A 17851-nucleotide genomic window follows, 5' to 3' on the forward strand; every position below is an offset into this window, starting at 1 on the left:
GCATCTAGCATTAACAGTTCACAAAGTATAATTTACGGAATACTGTAATTTTTAGTAGCGCTCGTTTTTAAAGTGAAATTAGGACCACACCCCATTTTTAAAGCCTCCACATCTCAGAAACTAATGAAGAAACAAACCTAACATTTTGCAAACTGGTTACAATGGCATTATTCTGAGCAAGTATGAAACAAATCTGAGGAGTTGAGTCGAGAAACATTTCTAAAATCTGGTGATCTGACACGGATTAAATCTGATGCAAATTACAATTCGTATTAGAGATTTAGTATCCAAACCTAAAATATTAAATAAAAAACATTGTTTTCATTTTTAATGAAGCATGTACAATAAGCAGAATCAAAGCGTAATTAATGAATTGATGAATGACGGATACAGTCGCTTCTCTTGTTGATACAGAATACTTCACGAGGTGTCAACATGGGCAGTTAATCTACTTCAATACACTTGGCCCTGAAATTGAGCGGTATGTGTATTCCCGCGATAGTCGGAATTACCACCAATGAGGCCGAAGGTTTTCACAGTGGGTTGTGGGAATTGTAGTGTTATATGTAAAAAATAGACGGTTTCGTCTCATAAGCTTTCGTTGTGGCGATCAAAGAAAACGATAGCGTTGACCCGCTGAAACAAAAGGATGGATATCAAACGAAGGTACAAACGTTACTTGTATCAGTATTTTAAACTGTGTGCATACTCTCGGTGACTATTATTTGTATAACGTCGCGATTTCACGGACGTCTTCTGCCGCATCCAATCGGCTTTAAACGGCTTTGTTTGGCCTAGTTCGTGTGCAAGTAGCACGCGATGGACTTCAATTCCCAAGAGACCCAGCGGTCTACGTTCTTTCCCTTTTTCCCCATATGTGTGCTGCGCAAGGTATTTTGGAAGTTGTAGTCTTTCGTTTTTGGGGAAGGGCTCCTGCAGCGAAATTTCGAGCGTTTCTAACGAAGCCCTGCATGTGGGGTTGGAAAAGGGGTGGGCGAGGAATTGCATTTCTGCAGGGAGATTTGCACCTGGCAAGTATGAAAATAAATCGCAGGTAAATTCAGAGCTACAGGCGAGGTTTGTTTACTTTCTATTTTGCCTTTAACAGTGGGCTAAATTATGTCACACCTTAATTAAACAACCCTCACGTTAACGAGTCGAATTTGCCTGTTGCGCATGTACGACATTAACGGAATGTTGCGTAGTTGTCGCTGAAGCGCTCCCGTGATTTTTCCCCCCTTGTTTCCTCTCCGCGATTTTACATGCAGTCAAACCGGGACTGTAAACGGCGTGTTGCGGGAGTCGCACAGACTGCTAGTCTGCAGTTTGTGCCTGGCGGCCGCAAGACAGCCGTATACGGAAGGATCGCCAGTTCTTGACGTCTTGCTCGAGCTGGCGGAAGGCTTGAAGGCTGCCCGACTACTCCTTCGCATTAGTCGTACGCTTCACCACTGCAGTAAGCCGCGTGCTGCGCCAGCTCTCCTACGACTCGCGTGCAGTGCGTAGTCCGCATTTGGCACTTCGGTCTACCTGGCTAGGTGTGCGCTTGGCATGAGGACTCGAACTGTGAAGGAGGTCTGTTTATGATGGTGCAACCAGACTCTCACCATCCCCATATTAAAGGTCGTCGGCTTCGGTAGCCATGTGAAGTACTGGCTGTCAAAGATCGCCTGCCTGCAAATCAGTCATGCAGTCTCTGTTGAAGCAAAGCCACCCAAGAAAGTCGAGAGGGGTGTAGCTACAGATGTTGCTGCTAATGCACTCAGGCAGTTCAGTGCTACAGAAAATGCCCCCAGCCCCATCCCCTGCCTTAAACATCCATTTACACCCGTAAAGCGTGAATACTATTCAAGCCAGGGGGTGTATGTCTCACATCTCTCAAGCGTACGCTTTTTAAAGATTTTTTTTTATCTGTTTATCTAAATTCCATCTCTGATGCTTTCACCTTCGCATTGCTAACTTGTTAATCTTCTTATCAAATTAACCTTTCCTCATCTCTCATTTTGCCACACTAGTCATCATTTTACTGTACATATGACTATTTGTTATCAGTGATTTCAAAATCAACATCTTGCATTTGAAAATGTTTGATCAATAATGGGCAGAAATGTTTTACTGATTACTTTGGCAAGGTTTAGAGTGTTTCCACCAAACACTTAAAAATTTTTGATTACTATTTTCAATCGGAATGTTAGGATGGCTAACAGGACTCTTTCATTGCTTTGGGTTCAAATCCCAACCCAGGGACATGGGTGGAACTTGCACATTTTCCATAAGTCAGAGTGGTGTTCTTTCCCAGGAATCGTGGACATTAAACATAAGAAAAAGATGATGCTAACCATTGTGTGAGCACTTGCATTACAAGAGATGCTCTTGGTGTTAAGGATAGAGAAGACTAGTTGGGGTTTTCAAATGGTCATTCTCCTTTCCTGAGGTTGTGTAAGATCAGTACATCTCTAGAGGGTTCAGCGACAGTTTCTGGCGTTCCAGAATCCACCCCATCCCCCTTTGTGTCTACCTAATTTTCAGCATTATTACTTTAGAGGCCAAATGAAGTTATTCCTTTTCAAGCAAGTCACTGGCCGCTCGTTTTTGCCATATCTGAGGCAGATGTAATGGTTTGTTTTACAGCTTGGTCCTGGATCCCCAGGGTTTCTAGAGAGTCTCTCAAAGGTTGATTATAGTGCTGATTCTCAAGTTTAGCCCTAGGAGGGCACTATGGTAGCAGGATTTCATTGGAAATCATTTTGTTAATTTAAACAAGTTATTTCCCAGTTTCTGTGTTTTGGTGTCACTCTAAAAACTGGATTTCCTAAATTTTTCAGTAAATGTTCACGTATGTGTGTTTTGATGTTGGTTTTTAAGATTTTTCTCATTATGGTTTTTGTCCCACTTTTCTGGATTCTGGTTATTTAGATCTTCATTTCTTAATGAGCATGTTAGTAGATTGACACCTAAGTAACTGCAGTCATTTATGATTCAGTGTTTTGATGTCTGCTGTTTTCATCATTGATTGGTATAATTAGGATTCAATTAAGTGAGCAAACACCACAGAAAAGATGCATTAAAAGGAAAATGTCAACAAAGAATTAACTAAGTAAAACTAAGGAATAACACCAAAACGTCTACATTTCTTATAAGTGTAAATTTAAAGTATTGTGATCTTCTAAATTCAGAATAGAAGGAAAAAAGTCCAGCTAATTAAACAATGATATCAATTAGGAGTTGAACGAGTCACTAATTGTAAAACATATTAGAAGAAAAACCAGGGACCCCTGAGGAGTGAACTTGAAAACAAGTGGATTAAAGTGTCTAAATTGACCTGGAACAAGTGTGTGTGTGTGTGTGTTTGTACACGTGCATTCACTCACCCCCTACAATAAACCGACCTTCCCTCCAGGGTAGTCCCCTTCCTTGCTTTAAGTGTTATTAAATTGGCTACTTAGAACTCCAGACTGGATTAGACGAGTTCTGATTGGCTTTTTAATGATTACTTGTATTTATTTTGACTTGCATTGATTAACGTTTTTTGCTGATTGTCTGCATGTTCAGTATACATCAGAATGTTTTCAGCTGTAAGTTTGTATGTATATGTTTATATCAGTCATTACGTTTTGTCTTCAGTAAACTGTAATGCACTTCATATTAAAAATTCTATCCCATGTATTTCACTTTATATATAAAAGCCAAATACCACTGACTCACTCATCATGAAATCTCCCAAACCATGAGGACTTGGGACTTGAAATTTGGAATGTAGGTTACCCTTGGCCCATAGGCGCTCTCTAAGAAACGGTTTTAAAAATTTCTTGGTCCAAGCATGAAATTTCTTATAGTTTTTTTTGACACGTTCACAAGAGAACTACTTACTATCGGGATTTTTTCTATAATTTGCTTGAACATTCCATTGATTTTGCGACTTTCTCATCACGCTAAGTATCATAGTTTGCTTGTGGTACCAATTTATTAGTTCAAATCCGAGAGAGACTCATCGGGCTGCGGGGCCCTACTCACTCACGCGTCTGCCTCGGGGTGTAACCTTAACTCTGCTTAGTTAGCGAACGAGAGAACTTACTTTTTTTTTTTTTTTCTATAATTTGCTTGAACATTCTGTTTGATTTTGCAACTTCTCTCATTGCGCTAAGAATCATAGTTCGCTTGAAGGAGCGATATATTCGCGGTAATCCGAAACAGAGGCTGCAGGCCGAGGGTAGGGGGAAGCGTGACATCAGAAGTAGAGAGCTGGGTGGGTCCCTCCTCACTGTCCTGTTTCACTAATACGCTGGCAAAGCCACGGGGGATGGCTAGTTACACTATATATGAGTGAAAAGCAAATTTAAAATGTTTTTAAAGACTTTTGTGAGCGATATCTGATCCCTTTATTAATAATAATAAACAACATTGTGTTTACGTCAAAAATATGACATAACTATCAACTTATGAAGTTATGTTCAGAGAATCACTATTGTGATGCTTGTAAAATGCAAATCACAGTCTCAGTCCATTTTGTTTCAGATGAGGCAGATATCAGAACTGCATTGCATAAAAATGTTTGGCACCAATGTATCCTAAATGTTTCAGAAAAATACCTTTTTCACTTTGGAGTTGTAAATACTGTATTTTCCACCTGCCTCAAAAAGGTTCATTCAGAGCAGGGATGTCCGACTTGGATCTTGAAGGGCTGCAGGTTTTCATTTCTGCAACTTCATTAATTAGCAACCAATTACTGCTGCTAATTTATCATAATTCTTTAAGTATGGCTGCTGGTTAAAGCAAAATGCAAAGCAAACCAACAGATGACTGGCTAACGCTAGGGTCTCAAGCAGTCATGGAGGGGCCATCATTTTCACTTCAGCCAATCTCCTATTTAAGTGTTAATGATACCCATTTATTTCATTCTTTAGCTTGTTAGTGTTGTCATTCTGCCACACCAGTCATTTCCAAAATTTTTTTTTCCCCGAAATTATCATCCACATGTTTTGTGGATCAGAAGACGCCTTCATGTTTTTCTTTTCAGATATTTTATTGAGGCAGATATTGTATGAAAGACACAGGTGGAAATGGGATCTAAGTTAGTGTGGTCATCTGTTGGCATGCTTTATGTCTCATCGTTTGGCTGATTGTTAAAGGAAAATATTAAACAATTTAAATGCAAGTCAGTTCAAATCAAGGTAGTATGATGTGTTCCATTAGCATTAGCAACTGGTAAATAATGGAAAAAGTGGCAGGAACAAAATCTTACAGCTACTGTGGCCCTCCAAGAACTGTGACTGACATCCCTGGCTTTAAAGTTAAAAAAAAAAAAAAAAAAAAACACTTGTTTTTGGTCTCCCTTAATTTGTTTTTTGTTGTCTTACCTTATCACAAAATTCTCCAGTTTTCATCCATTTTAAAGGTATATGCCATCACTAAATTTTTTCTGTGCATCAGTAAGTGATGTTTTGTTTATCTCCAAATGTTCTCTTTATATATCATTTAGGAGGTTTTATGTTTTGCTTTTGTGTACATGTGGTCATCACTGCAGAATTTCTATATACAATACAATAGGTGTATTTTCTTTTTTTGTATTTAAATTGGTCTTGGAATCCTGATGTGTTTCTTAAAAAAATCCTTATTTCTTTTATTGTGTTAGTTTGTCAGTCAGTCATTTTCTAACCTGCTTAGTCTTAAACATCATCGTGGGAGTCTGCTGGAGCCATTCCCACCTAGCATATTGCACAGGGCAGGAACAAACCCTGACAGGACACCAGTCCATCGCAGAACAAACCCACACACACACATATCAATGCCAACTACACACTAAGGCCAATTTACGATCGCCATCTCCTCATTGTGAGGTAGCAGCACTACCACTGTGCTACCGTGCCATCCTGTGTTAGTTTCTTTCTTCTCATATTGAATTTAATGTCTAATTGTTCAGTGATTCAGCTTGGTTTCTACCTGTGGTTGATTTTAACTTCAGTTTAGTTCTGTATTGTAAAAAAGCACATTAGTAACCTTTCAGCATGCATACTTGTTAGTAATTTTTGTTTTCTTTTGCTGCAGATATTCTGAAATGCATCACAAGTTGGTTAACATTTTAGGCCATTATATTGCAGTGTTATCAATTGAGTTGTTTACGTGTACAGAGTACAGTGTGTACTTGCATGTCTTTTAGATTGGTATCACCAATTTCTTTTATTTCTATTTGAGTTCCTGTGTCAAATTTGGAATTAAGCTTAATGTAACGTTCAGTAAGCTTCTTACTTTATTGTTGCATTACCGTCGTCGGTCCAGTACCTGTACCGAAATGGTTAACTGAGGATCATAAGAATAATTAAGACGTAATATCAGTCAGTTCTGATTTAATTGGAAACCATGCCATCCCCTTGCTGATTATTCACATTTCACTTTTTTGTGTCTGTATGGTGTTCAGCTTCCCATAATGGAAATTGTGGCTCAAAAAATATGTGAAAAATGAAGTACACTTACTTAAATGCTTATACTTAATGTAATAATAGGTATTTCAGCGGTTTTATTTTCTCATTTTACCTTTATTTTATTGTTAACTGTGCAACTATAAAAAAGAAATCATAAGACTATTTTGAAAGGAAGCAATCATATATCATAAAAATGTGGGACAATGCGAACAACAAAAAAAGATTTGCATAAAGATGCAAAATGTTTTTATCATGTTGTCCAAGTCTGAAAGAGCAGGACAGTTTAAAGGAGAAGGTGGACTGAGTAGGTCATGACACCTGCAGTTTAATAATAGAAAGTGGTGTTTTTCTGTGTTAGAGTATCATGTCTGCCTGCTCTTCCGCTCTGCATTTCCTTCCTGCAGGAGGCTACCAGGTTTTTTGTTTTTATTTTTTGCTTCGTAGTAAATTCATGCTTTAATGTTTTTATAACAATTTAAACCCTTTGGACCTTTTTTTTTACTAACTTAAATAAGATGACTTTATTGCATACAGTTACTCAGCTGATTTTGAGATTTCTGAAAATATTTAGGTGCATCAGAGCCTAGTTATACCTGCCAAGGCAAAGGATGTGGGCTATTTTGGAATATCAGTTGTTTCATGTAGCATGTGTACCTAATTCAGAAAGATAGATTGTAGAGTTAATCTTTGTTGAAATCCATATAAAATATAGAGAGGCAGCATGAAGAGGTCTTCTACCATTATAGGTTTGTAGGCTCATTATTGCCATGTGTACAGAGCACAGTGAAATTCTTACTTGTAAGTGCCAATTATCATACAACACATTGCCACTGTCACATCATGGAGACCATCATACATTGACACTTTTATTTTTTTCCATTTCAACCGTTCCCGAATTGTGGGGTACTTCATTCACAGATCTGAAGGTTGCTCTTCACCGGTTTCTTTTTTTCACCTAATACATATCATAAAATGACTAATTTTTAAAAATCATTCTGTCACAGTGTGTTTATGTATAAGAAACCAAAATGATTTTTTATAAGATATCTAGTTTAATGGACAGCCTAAATCCTTCATAGACTGTCTGAGCACAGTCCTGAAGTCAGACTGGCACAGCTTATTCATTGCTAATGTAATTCTGCTCTCTGCAAAATACAACTCCTTATCGGACTGATTTGCGTTTCCCATGTCTGTCATGTCAATTACTATAACATTTTATTCTCTACAGCCTTCCAATAAGGGTTTGTAACTGATTATATCATGTGACCTCTGACTCCTTGCTTATAACCCTCAGCTGGCTTGACTGCTTTCAGTACCCCACACAGCATGTAGAAAGCTGTCTCATTCTTCTCTTGAACAGCCAGATGTAAGTCCATCCATCAGTCCTTCCAAAATGTGTAGACCTGAGCAACTGCTGATGTCCCACAAAGATGACCTGTTCATTGTTGCAGAGCCTAGCTAACTTGTATATATTAATGTAATTATTTGGGTTTATTATTTAATTCTGTCTCATTTCTTCCTCTGTGAACTAAAGATGCACCTCTTTGTTTCCAACTTTATAATTTGTGATGTTCCATTTCAATTTGACGTTTTCCTCACTAGAGTTTAGATTTGTCCACCCCTTATCAATAACACTATTAGCTTTAATGTACTGGCTACATCATTTTTTTCTATATCTAGGAAAAAAGTATAATCCTTCACAGGTAGAAAAGCATTATATAAAACACACTGTGTTAGTGAACATGTTTTTGTCCCCTAGAGTATCTGTGGCAAGATTATAGGCTTTGTATTATGTATATTGCCACTACTTTTTATTTTTGAAGCCAAGGCTTTCTAGTGCACTCTCACGTGGTTTCAAAATCTTGTGCTAGTTTGTTTTCAGATCCCGCGGTAACCAGAATCTGCTTTTGTTTCCATTTCCTTGATAGACTGATACTGTTTTTGTACGTATCTGAGTGTATTGTTATTCCTCCCCTTGTCCATGCAGCCTGTATATGCCATGTAGAGAGAGTATTGTGACAACATGGCTAATGTTTAGGGCAGGCAAAACACCCACTCTTTTTTTTTTTTTTTTTTTTTTTTATATTTAAGGAGCAGAGAGACCGTGAGTTCCAAATTTACAGCAAAGCAGGTTAAAGGCATTGTGCTGTCTTTTAATTAGCTTTATGTCTTAAAAGTGTGGGAAAGTACCAGGGGGCCAAGCAAGCCTATAAAGCTTGCGTATACTCAGTGTCCAAGAGTATATTTTGGGTTCCATTTGAGCTCCATTTAGTGAGCAGTGTTACATCTCTGACTTTGAAAGTCAAATCTAAAAAGGCTCAATGTGGCTTTGAAACTTCTACATTAGATGATTAGTGTAGAGTTCAGAACTGGAGAGAAAAACCAGCAAGGCTGAGTTTGACTTTTTGTAGTCTAGAGGGATTACTTTGCAGAGCCTTCATTATCTTTTTTTACCTTAGACAAGGAAGTGGGCCCCAAATAATGTAGCTTCTGCTTTGCTTGTTCATTACAAGGCCACAGTTACTTGGGACTTTGTAGACAGGAAAGGTTTAGTGGTTATATTTGTAGATTGACACTCAAAAGAAAAGTGGGGCTGTGAATTAAAATAACTAAAGCAAAATACACACACAGTGGGTTTGAAATGTGCTCACAGTAGGAAAAATTTCACTTCAGTATTATTCAGACGGTTACCATCCACGTGCTGATACTTGTTGACTTGAACATTTCTTAAAATGAGGGTTAATCTTTAATTGTAGCAGCCCTTTACCCATGTATTCTTTGTTAGATTACATTACATGACAGGCTTTTCTGGAAAAATGTAGGTGTGCCAGTTCCAACATTTCATAATCTTTATGATTTCAATTTGTAAGATATTTTTTACATTTTGTAACATTGATATCTTTGCATTCATTAGAATTCTTGTGGGGTTTAAATTGTATTGAGCAGGTTCAAAAATAAATGAATAGGCATTTCAAATGCTGTCAATATAGAATATTTCAGATAGCTGGGGTTCCCAAGATCAGTGCTAGAGAGCCGCAGTGGCTGCAGGTGTTTGAGTCTAATTGCTTAATTAGAAGCCAATCCTTGCCAATAACAGAACATGTTGTCTAATTTAATGCCTTGTGAATGTTTTCATTCTTGCATTTTAGGTCATTTTTATATTATAGAATATTTCCTTTCCAAGGATACCATACAAATATTACTTGTAGCCCAGGGTAGATTAGTAAGAATCAGTCCTTTTCTTTTTCCTCTTCATTTCTTTCTAGATTTTCTTTTATTAAAAACAGAAATGTTATGATTGTTTTGTTGTGGAAGGTCCCTAGGGTGGCCCTGTTCCTCTTTATACTCTTTTATGTAGACCATAACCAAATACCTTCAATCCTATACACTTATTGCAGTTAGTGTGTTTACATGCATACACAAAACACAGGTAAGGTGAGTAACCCGGTTAAGGCAGAAACATCCTTTCTAAAAAAACCTCAGCTTTACATTGACAAGTTTGCTTCTGCAGTTCTTCTTTCATGAAACACTCGGATGTCATTAAACTGCGCGAAAAAGAGTTAAATGTCCTCTTCAGTAGCTGCGAATTTGAAGGCAAGCATGAGGCCTTTGATGATTTTCTTGTGTTTTATAAACACGTGTAGTCCATGTGCTCTGAAGTAAATAACATTCATCCCTTTTTTACATCCTTGACCTGTTCCACTGGTGGTTTGTGGTATGAACACTGTCTGCTGCATCATCGTATCAATCTGTTTAAACGTATGTATAGAAAAAAAGCTGGGTTTAAACAAAACCAAAACTTTATTTAGAAGTTTCTCTTACTGCAGTGATCTCAAAACTCCTGTCCTGGAGGGTCGCAGTGGATGCAAGTTTTCATTCTAACCCTTTTCTTAATTAGTGACCTATTTTTGTTGCTAATTAACTTCTTTTGAATTCATTTTAGCTGACTTGCTCTTGAAGACTCAGACCCCTTGTTTCTTTTTCCTTAATTAGCAGCCAAACAATAATGAGATACAAAATGAGCCAAAACAGGACCAGCTATCTGTGTCCATTATACAATATAGGAAAATAAGGAAAAGTGAAGGTCTCAGGAATGCAGATCTGCTCAGGTCTCCAGAACATTTTAACAGTGCACTTAAAAAAGAGAAATTCAACAATTTTGGAAATGTATGCCATTGAGCAATGAGCCGTGGAATTAAAAGAACGTGTTTAAATAACAACAAGACTCGGTGCCTAATTAAGCAACTGGTTGGAGTGAAACTGATTGGAGTTTGAGGCTCTGGCTTAATTGATCTTCTGCTGGCTCACTAACTTCACATTTCATTTCTGTTTGGGTGCCATTTAAGGAAAGAAATGAAGCAATTCAGGGGAACAAATCTTAAAAAACAATTCTATTAAAATGAAAGGAAAAGGAGTTAATTAGCTGCAAAAACTGGTTACCAATTAAGAAAAGGGTTAGAATGAAAACCAGTAGCCACTGCGGCCCTTCAGGACTGGAGTTTGAGACCACTGTCTTACTGGATTGAACACAGCACACTTTTCTGCTTGGCTGTTTGATTAAGCCCTACAAAGGTTACTCGTTACTTTAAAAAGTAATCAGACTATGTAATTAACGCACATTACTTTTAACGTGTTACACTCAACCCTACTCCTGAGATTGTGTTGCTGAGCTTAGCACTGTACATTCAACTCATGAACATAAATTTAGCAATTTCTGAAAATTCTGAGGCAGATTATTTTAGTCAGGAGAAGGAATAATACGATCACCAGAGCATTTGCCTTAGGAAATTTATGATGTGGATGCTTCTGCCTTTGGGCGCTGAAATCATGTGCAAAGCAAAGACATGTTCAGAGTGACAGAGTGCAATGGACATGCGCTGACTACAAAATCCTTAACCTGGTTAAGGGATTATATGGCCAAATAGCTGGGTTACTTACTCATGGATAAATCTATATGCATTGACCTAATTTCTCTAACAGGAATAAGGATTTACAATGCATTTTAGAATCCAGGTTTCTGTGAAATAACTGGGTTATTAAAGCACATGTAAACAAACTAACTGTTGGGTACTGTAGTTCACTTTCCTCTTCAAATTACATTTGCAACTTCACACAATTAGATGGACTACCCGAAGTCTTACACTTCATTAAGCATTATTCAAATAGATAGTGCCATAAAGAAAAGCAAAATAATGTGTGAACTCCATACAACTTGGTACTACTAGAATGTTTGTCCTTTCTAAGCGGCCTATTTCTTGCATTCCTTCATGCGCGAGCCATAATTCTGAGCCTTATTGTTTTGACTTTTCCCCGACTCTTGTCTTCTTGTTGATCTTATAATGCTAATCTAAGTAAAATATGGTCATCCTGTCTCCAAGACAACTTTTACAGTTGAACCTTTTTTACAGTTCAGTTTCTTGTCTCTAAAAAGTGAGTTCAGAGCTCTTTCACTTCTGGCTTCTGGAGTCAGGAGTCAATATTTTGCATGGGTAACTTGGAGACTCTCTTGTGCCATCATCAAAAGTTCATAAAACTACAATAATGTTTCAAAAGTCAGCTGCTTTGTGTCAGACGTCTGACATCATAAATTTGAGCCAACAGCACAGCATGCTTGTAAAACTTGAGGACATTTTTGTGTAAACATATGTGCGGCATTATAGCAGTTATCAATAATATGGAAGAGCTAATCGCACTTTCTTGATCAAACATCAAAGAATCAGTGGACAGAATATGTTTTCAGTAGAAAGGATAAAAATAAAATAAAGCATTTTTTTAGAGTTTCACCTTTTTAACGATTAAAAACCATTAGCACATGTAAGTTAGAATATAATTGTATTCTGTTTATGTGACAGTAATGACCCTATAAATCTAAATCCATCATCCTATAAATGAAAGGTAGTCCAAACAAGAATTAAAAATGGAATGCTGCTGTTTAAGAATAAAATAAGCAAATAAGGGTTGAAAATTTTGCCCCAAAATTTGCCTGAACAGTAAGTGCTTCATCAGCATTAGTTATCTTCTAATTACCAAACTGAACTGGAATACGAATTGGCAGGTGCTGCAACCCTTAATGACTGAATGTGGGAATCCCCAATACATAGTATAACATCAGTTGATGAATGTCAGTCAGTGAGTCATTATCTAACCCTCTATATTCTAACACAGGGTCACGGGGTCTGCTGGAACCAATCCCAGCCAGAAAGGACGCAAGGCAGGAACAAATCCCCGGGCAGGGCGCCAGCCCACCACAGGGCCCGCACACACAAGGGACAATTTAGGATCGTCAGTGCACCTAACCAGCATGTCTTTGGACTGTGGGAGGAAACCCACGCAGACACGGGGAGAACATGCAAACTCCATGCAGGGAGGACCCGGGAAGCGAACCCAGGTCTCCTTACTGCGAGGCAGCAGCGCCACCCTGTTGATGAATGTGTTTTTTGACTTGTAAAGCATTTATGGTAAAATTGTAGGATTATACAATAGTGTTTTTTTAAATAGATGTCTGTTACACAGCCTGACAGTGTGTATTTGAAGCAGCACACTATATTTAATATTTAAACTCTGCTATGAATAAAAAATGGGCCTGAGTCTGTGCAGATTGTTATTGTGAATTACCTATAGGGCAGACTATATTTTCATTCATCCATTTTCAAACATCCTTAATTTAATTACAGAAGACTCAAGTGTGTTCCGGCAACATCATTCACAAGGCAAAACGTAGGCTGCTACTCCATCCTATGCACATTCCTGCATACACTTGTGCTTGCTCTTATGAGATCTATTTAAAAAGAAAAGTGCCTTGAAAGAGAAGCCTTTGTTTATATGTGTTATAAAGGAATCTAATATAATATTGTTGTCAGTTTATTTTTGGTGTCTACATGGATTAAATCAATATATCCAATGTTATTTTTCCTGTATAAAATATATTGGGGCAATGAGAGGGATAATGCGTTAGAATTTTGTGAAAAGGATCATCATACCTAGAAAAGGAAATCAATTTGCAGGCAGCATTAGACTAAGAGCACACCATGTATGCCAATATGTCTAGACATTTTACAGCATGAAAAAATATGACAGGCACATACAGTAGCTAGCTCCTTTGGAAAGACTAACGCTTGGTGACAAGCACTAAAGAAACACTTTTCAAAAGACACAGCAACAGGTGAACTGCAAGCAGAATTAACTGGCTTTACCTGCATGTTGCTGATACTGGCATTGGTAATTCACCAGTTTAAATTTCCTTTGAGAGAAGGCAAAATGTAGTGGCAACATAGTGTTTGCAAACCCTAGGTTTTTTTTCCCCACAGACATGTGAAAAGTGAATTCTGTTGCACAGATGACACACTCGAGGTCTAGCTGTGAGCCTGACAGTTGCAAAATAGCTTGCAATTCTCACCCATTCCCTTAAGCTAGGGTAGAGTTGTTATCTGAAACAATATTTTGACTTAAATGCTTCAGTGTATGTGTATTTGTTAAAATGTGAAGCAAATGCTTCGTTGTCTACATGCATTAACATTTTTGGTGTCTTCACAGTACAGTACTTGTTTACAATTAATACTTGTTAAACAGTGACATATTCATATGGGTGATACGGTGGCTTGCACTGGCGCCTTATGGATCCTCTGTCCAAGGTTCAAATCCTATGTCTGTATGTAGTCCATTTATTCTCCATTTGTCTGCATGGGTTTTCCTTCCTCAAGATATACAAGGTAGATTTAGTATTAGTTTAGTTTTCAAGTGAATTAAATACCCAAATAATCAAAAGCCTGTGATGCATTTCACCCATGTCCAATTCTATTTTAACTTTTTTTTTTATGTTGTTTCATTGTAGTTTAGTACTTGCTTTCCCAATGTACTACATGGCCGAGAACGCAAAAATGCATACCCTGTTATGTTGGCCAGCTCCTCCAAATTTACTGAATAAGTTGGGAAAAGCAGTAATCATTTGAAAAGTAAAAACGTCTTCTCATTTACTGAGTACGATAGAATCTAAAAATATAAATAAGCCATTCAGGAGCATTCTGGTATCTAAATCTTACAACTTTGCATAATGATAACTTGGAACAGCATAAAGTTGATTGAGATGATTTGGGACTTTTAAATTCAATTTTGAGTAATCAAAGTGTAAAACACTGTATCTTTGAATATATTCAGTAGATAGCTGCCATCCTGTGCAGTTGGGTTCCTAGCCTTGCACCTGTTACTCCCAGAAAAGAATGTTGTCCCTACTACATGAATTGGATTAAGCAGATTTGAAAGAATAATAATATTTCTCAGTATGAACCTATCAGGGCCACCTCTGGCTCTGGCTGACTCTTGCATATGATTATTGTCACATATCACTATTTGAATGGTTTAAAGCTTAAAGTACAAATATTAATGTAGTAATTTCCATGTTTTTTTGACACATGGATAGTATTACAGTGGGCTTACCCTTATATACCTTGCCATGCCCATCTTTGATGGAAAATATCTCCCTTTCTGAATGGGTAAATATCCATCTTTCTGTATGAAACAAAATGCTCATGTCATGATTCATCACTGATGCATCTTTTTGCATGTGTAATCTGAGCCATTCACATGGGTGCAGTGTCTTTTGTATAACATTTGCATGTTCACTCTGCAGGTTTCTTCCTGGAATTCCAGTTTTCTCTCGGCATCTAAGAACACAGCATTAAGTTAATGTGCTGTTCTTTACTGACCTGGTTTTCATTTCAGAACAACATTTTTTATGCAGGGTTGCTTCACTCCTTGATACTTTGGTTGCCAGGTGAGGAGCTGCCTATTTAGATAACAAGCAGGAAATTAATTTTATTATTAAGACCAAAAAGGTCTCAAAAACATTATCAAAATAAATACTAAAATGGTTGGTTGGCAGACGTCACATTTCACTGACCTTTATCAAAAATATGTTAAAAAGGAGACCAACTTGATTCTGTCAAACTAAAGCCGTCCTCTATTTCCAAAGTTTCATTTGTTGCCATAAAGCTACAGGTTTAGATTTCTAAGATTCAAAAGCAGTATACCCCATTTATTGCTATGCTATATGCATTTCAAATACTAGTGGCTAGAGTAACTCTAGTATACAGTTAAAATTCAGTATTCTTTTATGTAAGAAATGGTGTGTGTTTTTGACTATAAAAATGAAATTTTCTGTCTATTGCCTTATTTCTTGTTTGTATTAAGACTTTTTCTGTTTGCACTTTTCTGCTGCAAATAAGTTTCTGTTTGGAATAATAGATAATAATATTATTTGGGATAATAATTGTCTTCCTCAAGTCTAGCACAGAAAATATATAAACGGATGGATGGATGATATCCAGATATATGTGGCACCCTAAGTATATGAGGTTGTTGTAATAATAGCATAATTTATGGTAGGTGATGTTAAGGATGGTTGTACCAACTAGACATTTCTAATTCTTGAGATGTACTTATTAATATGGATTATCTTTTTAATAAGTACTTGTTTTTTTTACCAACATCTATACAAATATTAAACACAGTACACATCCTTACAGAAAGCCACAAATGTATCAAATTTACTTAAGATGTTCATCAAGAAATTCAGGGTCGGATTAAGACCTTTAGAGCCCATAAGCACTTAAAAGATTTTGGTGACCCCATATATGTGAGCTGCACTCACTCTCTGTGGACGACTGAACGGCACAGCCAACTTGACCAAGACGAGAACAATCACGTGAGCCTCGGTGGACAGTTACTTGGAGTGTTGCAGTTACCAGATTAATATATATCATTAACCTCTATTATTACTGTTTTATTAGTACTTTTATTATTGCATATGTGTGTGTATGTATATATGTATGTGTATATATATATATATATATATAATATTAAATATATAAAATACAGTTAGGTCCATAAATATTTGGACAGAGACAACTTTTTTCTAATTTTGGTTCTGTACATTACCACAATTAATTTTAAATGAAACAACCCAGATGCAGTTGAAGTGCAGACTTTCAGCTTTAATTCAGTGGGGTGAACAAAACGATTGCATAAAAATGTGAGGCAACTAAAACATTTTTTTAAGACAATCCCTTCATTTCAGGGGCTCAAAAGTAATTGGACAATTGACTCAAAGGCTATTTCATGGGCAGGTGTGGGCAAGTCCGTCGTTATGTCATTATCAATTAAGCAGATAAAAGGCCTGGAGTTGATTTGAGGTGTGGTTCTTGCATGTGGAAGATTTTGCTGTCAACGGACAACATGCAGTCAAAGGAGCTCTCTATGCAGGTGAAAGAAGCCATCCTTAAGCTGCGAAAACAGAAAAAACCCATCTGAGAAATTGCTACAATATTACGAGTGCCAAAATCTACAGTTTGGTACATCCTGAGAAAGAAAGCAAGCACTGGTGAACTCAGCAACGCAAAAAGACCTGGACATCCACGGAAGACAACAGTGGTGGGTGATCGCAGAATCATTTCCATGGTGAAGAGAAACCCCTTCACAACAGCCAACCAAGTGAACAACACTCTCCAGGGGCTAGGCGTATCGATATCCAAGTCTACCATAAAGAGAAGACTGCATGAAAGTAAATACAGAGGGTGCACTGCAAGGTGCAAGCCACTCATAAGCCTCAAGAATAGAAAAGCTAGATTGGACTTTGCTAAAGAACATCTGAAAAAGCCAGCACAGTTCTGGAAAAACATTCTTTGGACAGATGAAACCAAGATCAATCTCTAACAGAATGATGGCAAGAAAAAAGTATGGAGAAGGCGTGGAACAGCTCATTATCCAAAGCATACCACATCATCTGTAAAACACGGTGGAGGCAGTGTGATGGCTTGGGCGTGCATGGCTGCCAGTGGCACTGGGACACTAATATTTATTGATGATGTGACACAGGACAGAAGCAGCCAAATGAATTCTGAGGTGTTCAGGGACATACTGTCTGCTCAAATCCAGCTAAATGCAGTCAAATTGATTGGGCGGCGTTTCATGATACAAATGGACAATGACCCAAAACATACAGTCAAAGCAACCCAGGAGTTTATTAAAGCAAAGAAGTGGAAAATTCTTGAATGGCTAAGTCAGTCACCTGATCTTAACCCAATTGAGCATGCATTTCACTTGTTGAAGACTAAACTTCAGACAGAAAGGCCTACAAGCAAACAGCAACTGAAAGCCGCTGCAGTAAAGGCCTGGCTGAGCATTAAAAAGGAGGAAACCCAGCATCTGGTGATGTCCATGAGTTCAAGACTTCAGGCTGTCATTGCCAGCAAAGGGTTTTCAACCAAGTATTAGAAATGAACATTTTATTTCCAGTTATTTAATTTGTCCAATTACTTTTGAGCCCCTGAAATGAAGGGATTGTGTTAAAAAAATGTTTTAGTTGCCTCACATTTTTATGCAATCGGTTTGTTCACCCCACTGAATTAAAGCTGAAAGTCTGCACTTCAACTGCATCT

General features: G+C 37.5%; 1 protein-coding gene across 5 annotated transcripts in view; it reads left to right on the forward strand.

Annotated features, from left to right (window-relative positions):
- The first annotated feature begins 544 nt into the window (after positions 1 to 544).
- zmp:0000000521 (spindlin-1) overlaps positions 545 to 17851 on the forward strand; it is a 48358-nt gene continuing 31051 nt past the window's right edge. The window contains exon 1 of one of the 5 annotated variants that reach the window (XM_028816360.2): positions 545 to 666. Coding sequence is in view for 2 of the 5 variants with exons in the window: in XM_028816359.2 (XP_028672192.1) it covers positions 972 to 1054 (83 nt within the window). In the remaining 3 variants the exon portion in view is untranslated. Of the gene's footprint in view, positions 667 to 904; positions 1078 to 17851 lie in introns of those variants that run through there. The other 4 variants (XM_028816363.2, XM_028816361.2, XM_028816359.2 and 1 more) reach the window with 4 other exon arrangements.

The sequence above is a fragment of the Erpetoichthys calabaricus genome, chromosome 12, assembly GCF_900747795.2.
Source record: "Erpetoichthys calabaricus chromosome 12, fErpCal1.3, whole genome shotgun sequence".
Lineage (NCBI taxonomy): Eukaryota > Metazoa > Chordata > Cladistia > Polypteriformes > Polypteridae > Erpetoichthys > Erpetoichthys calabaricus.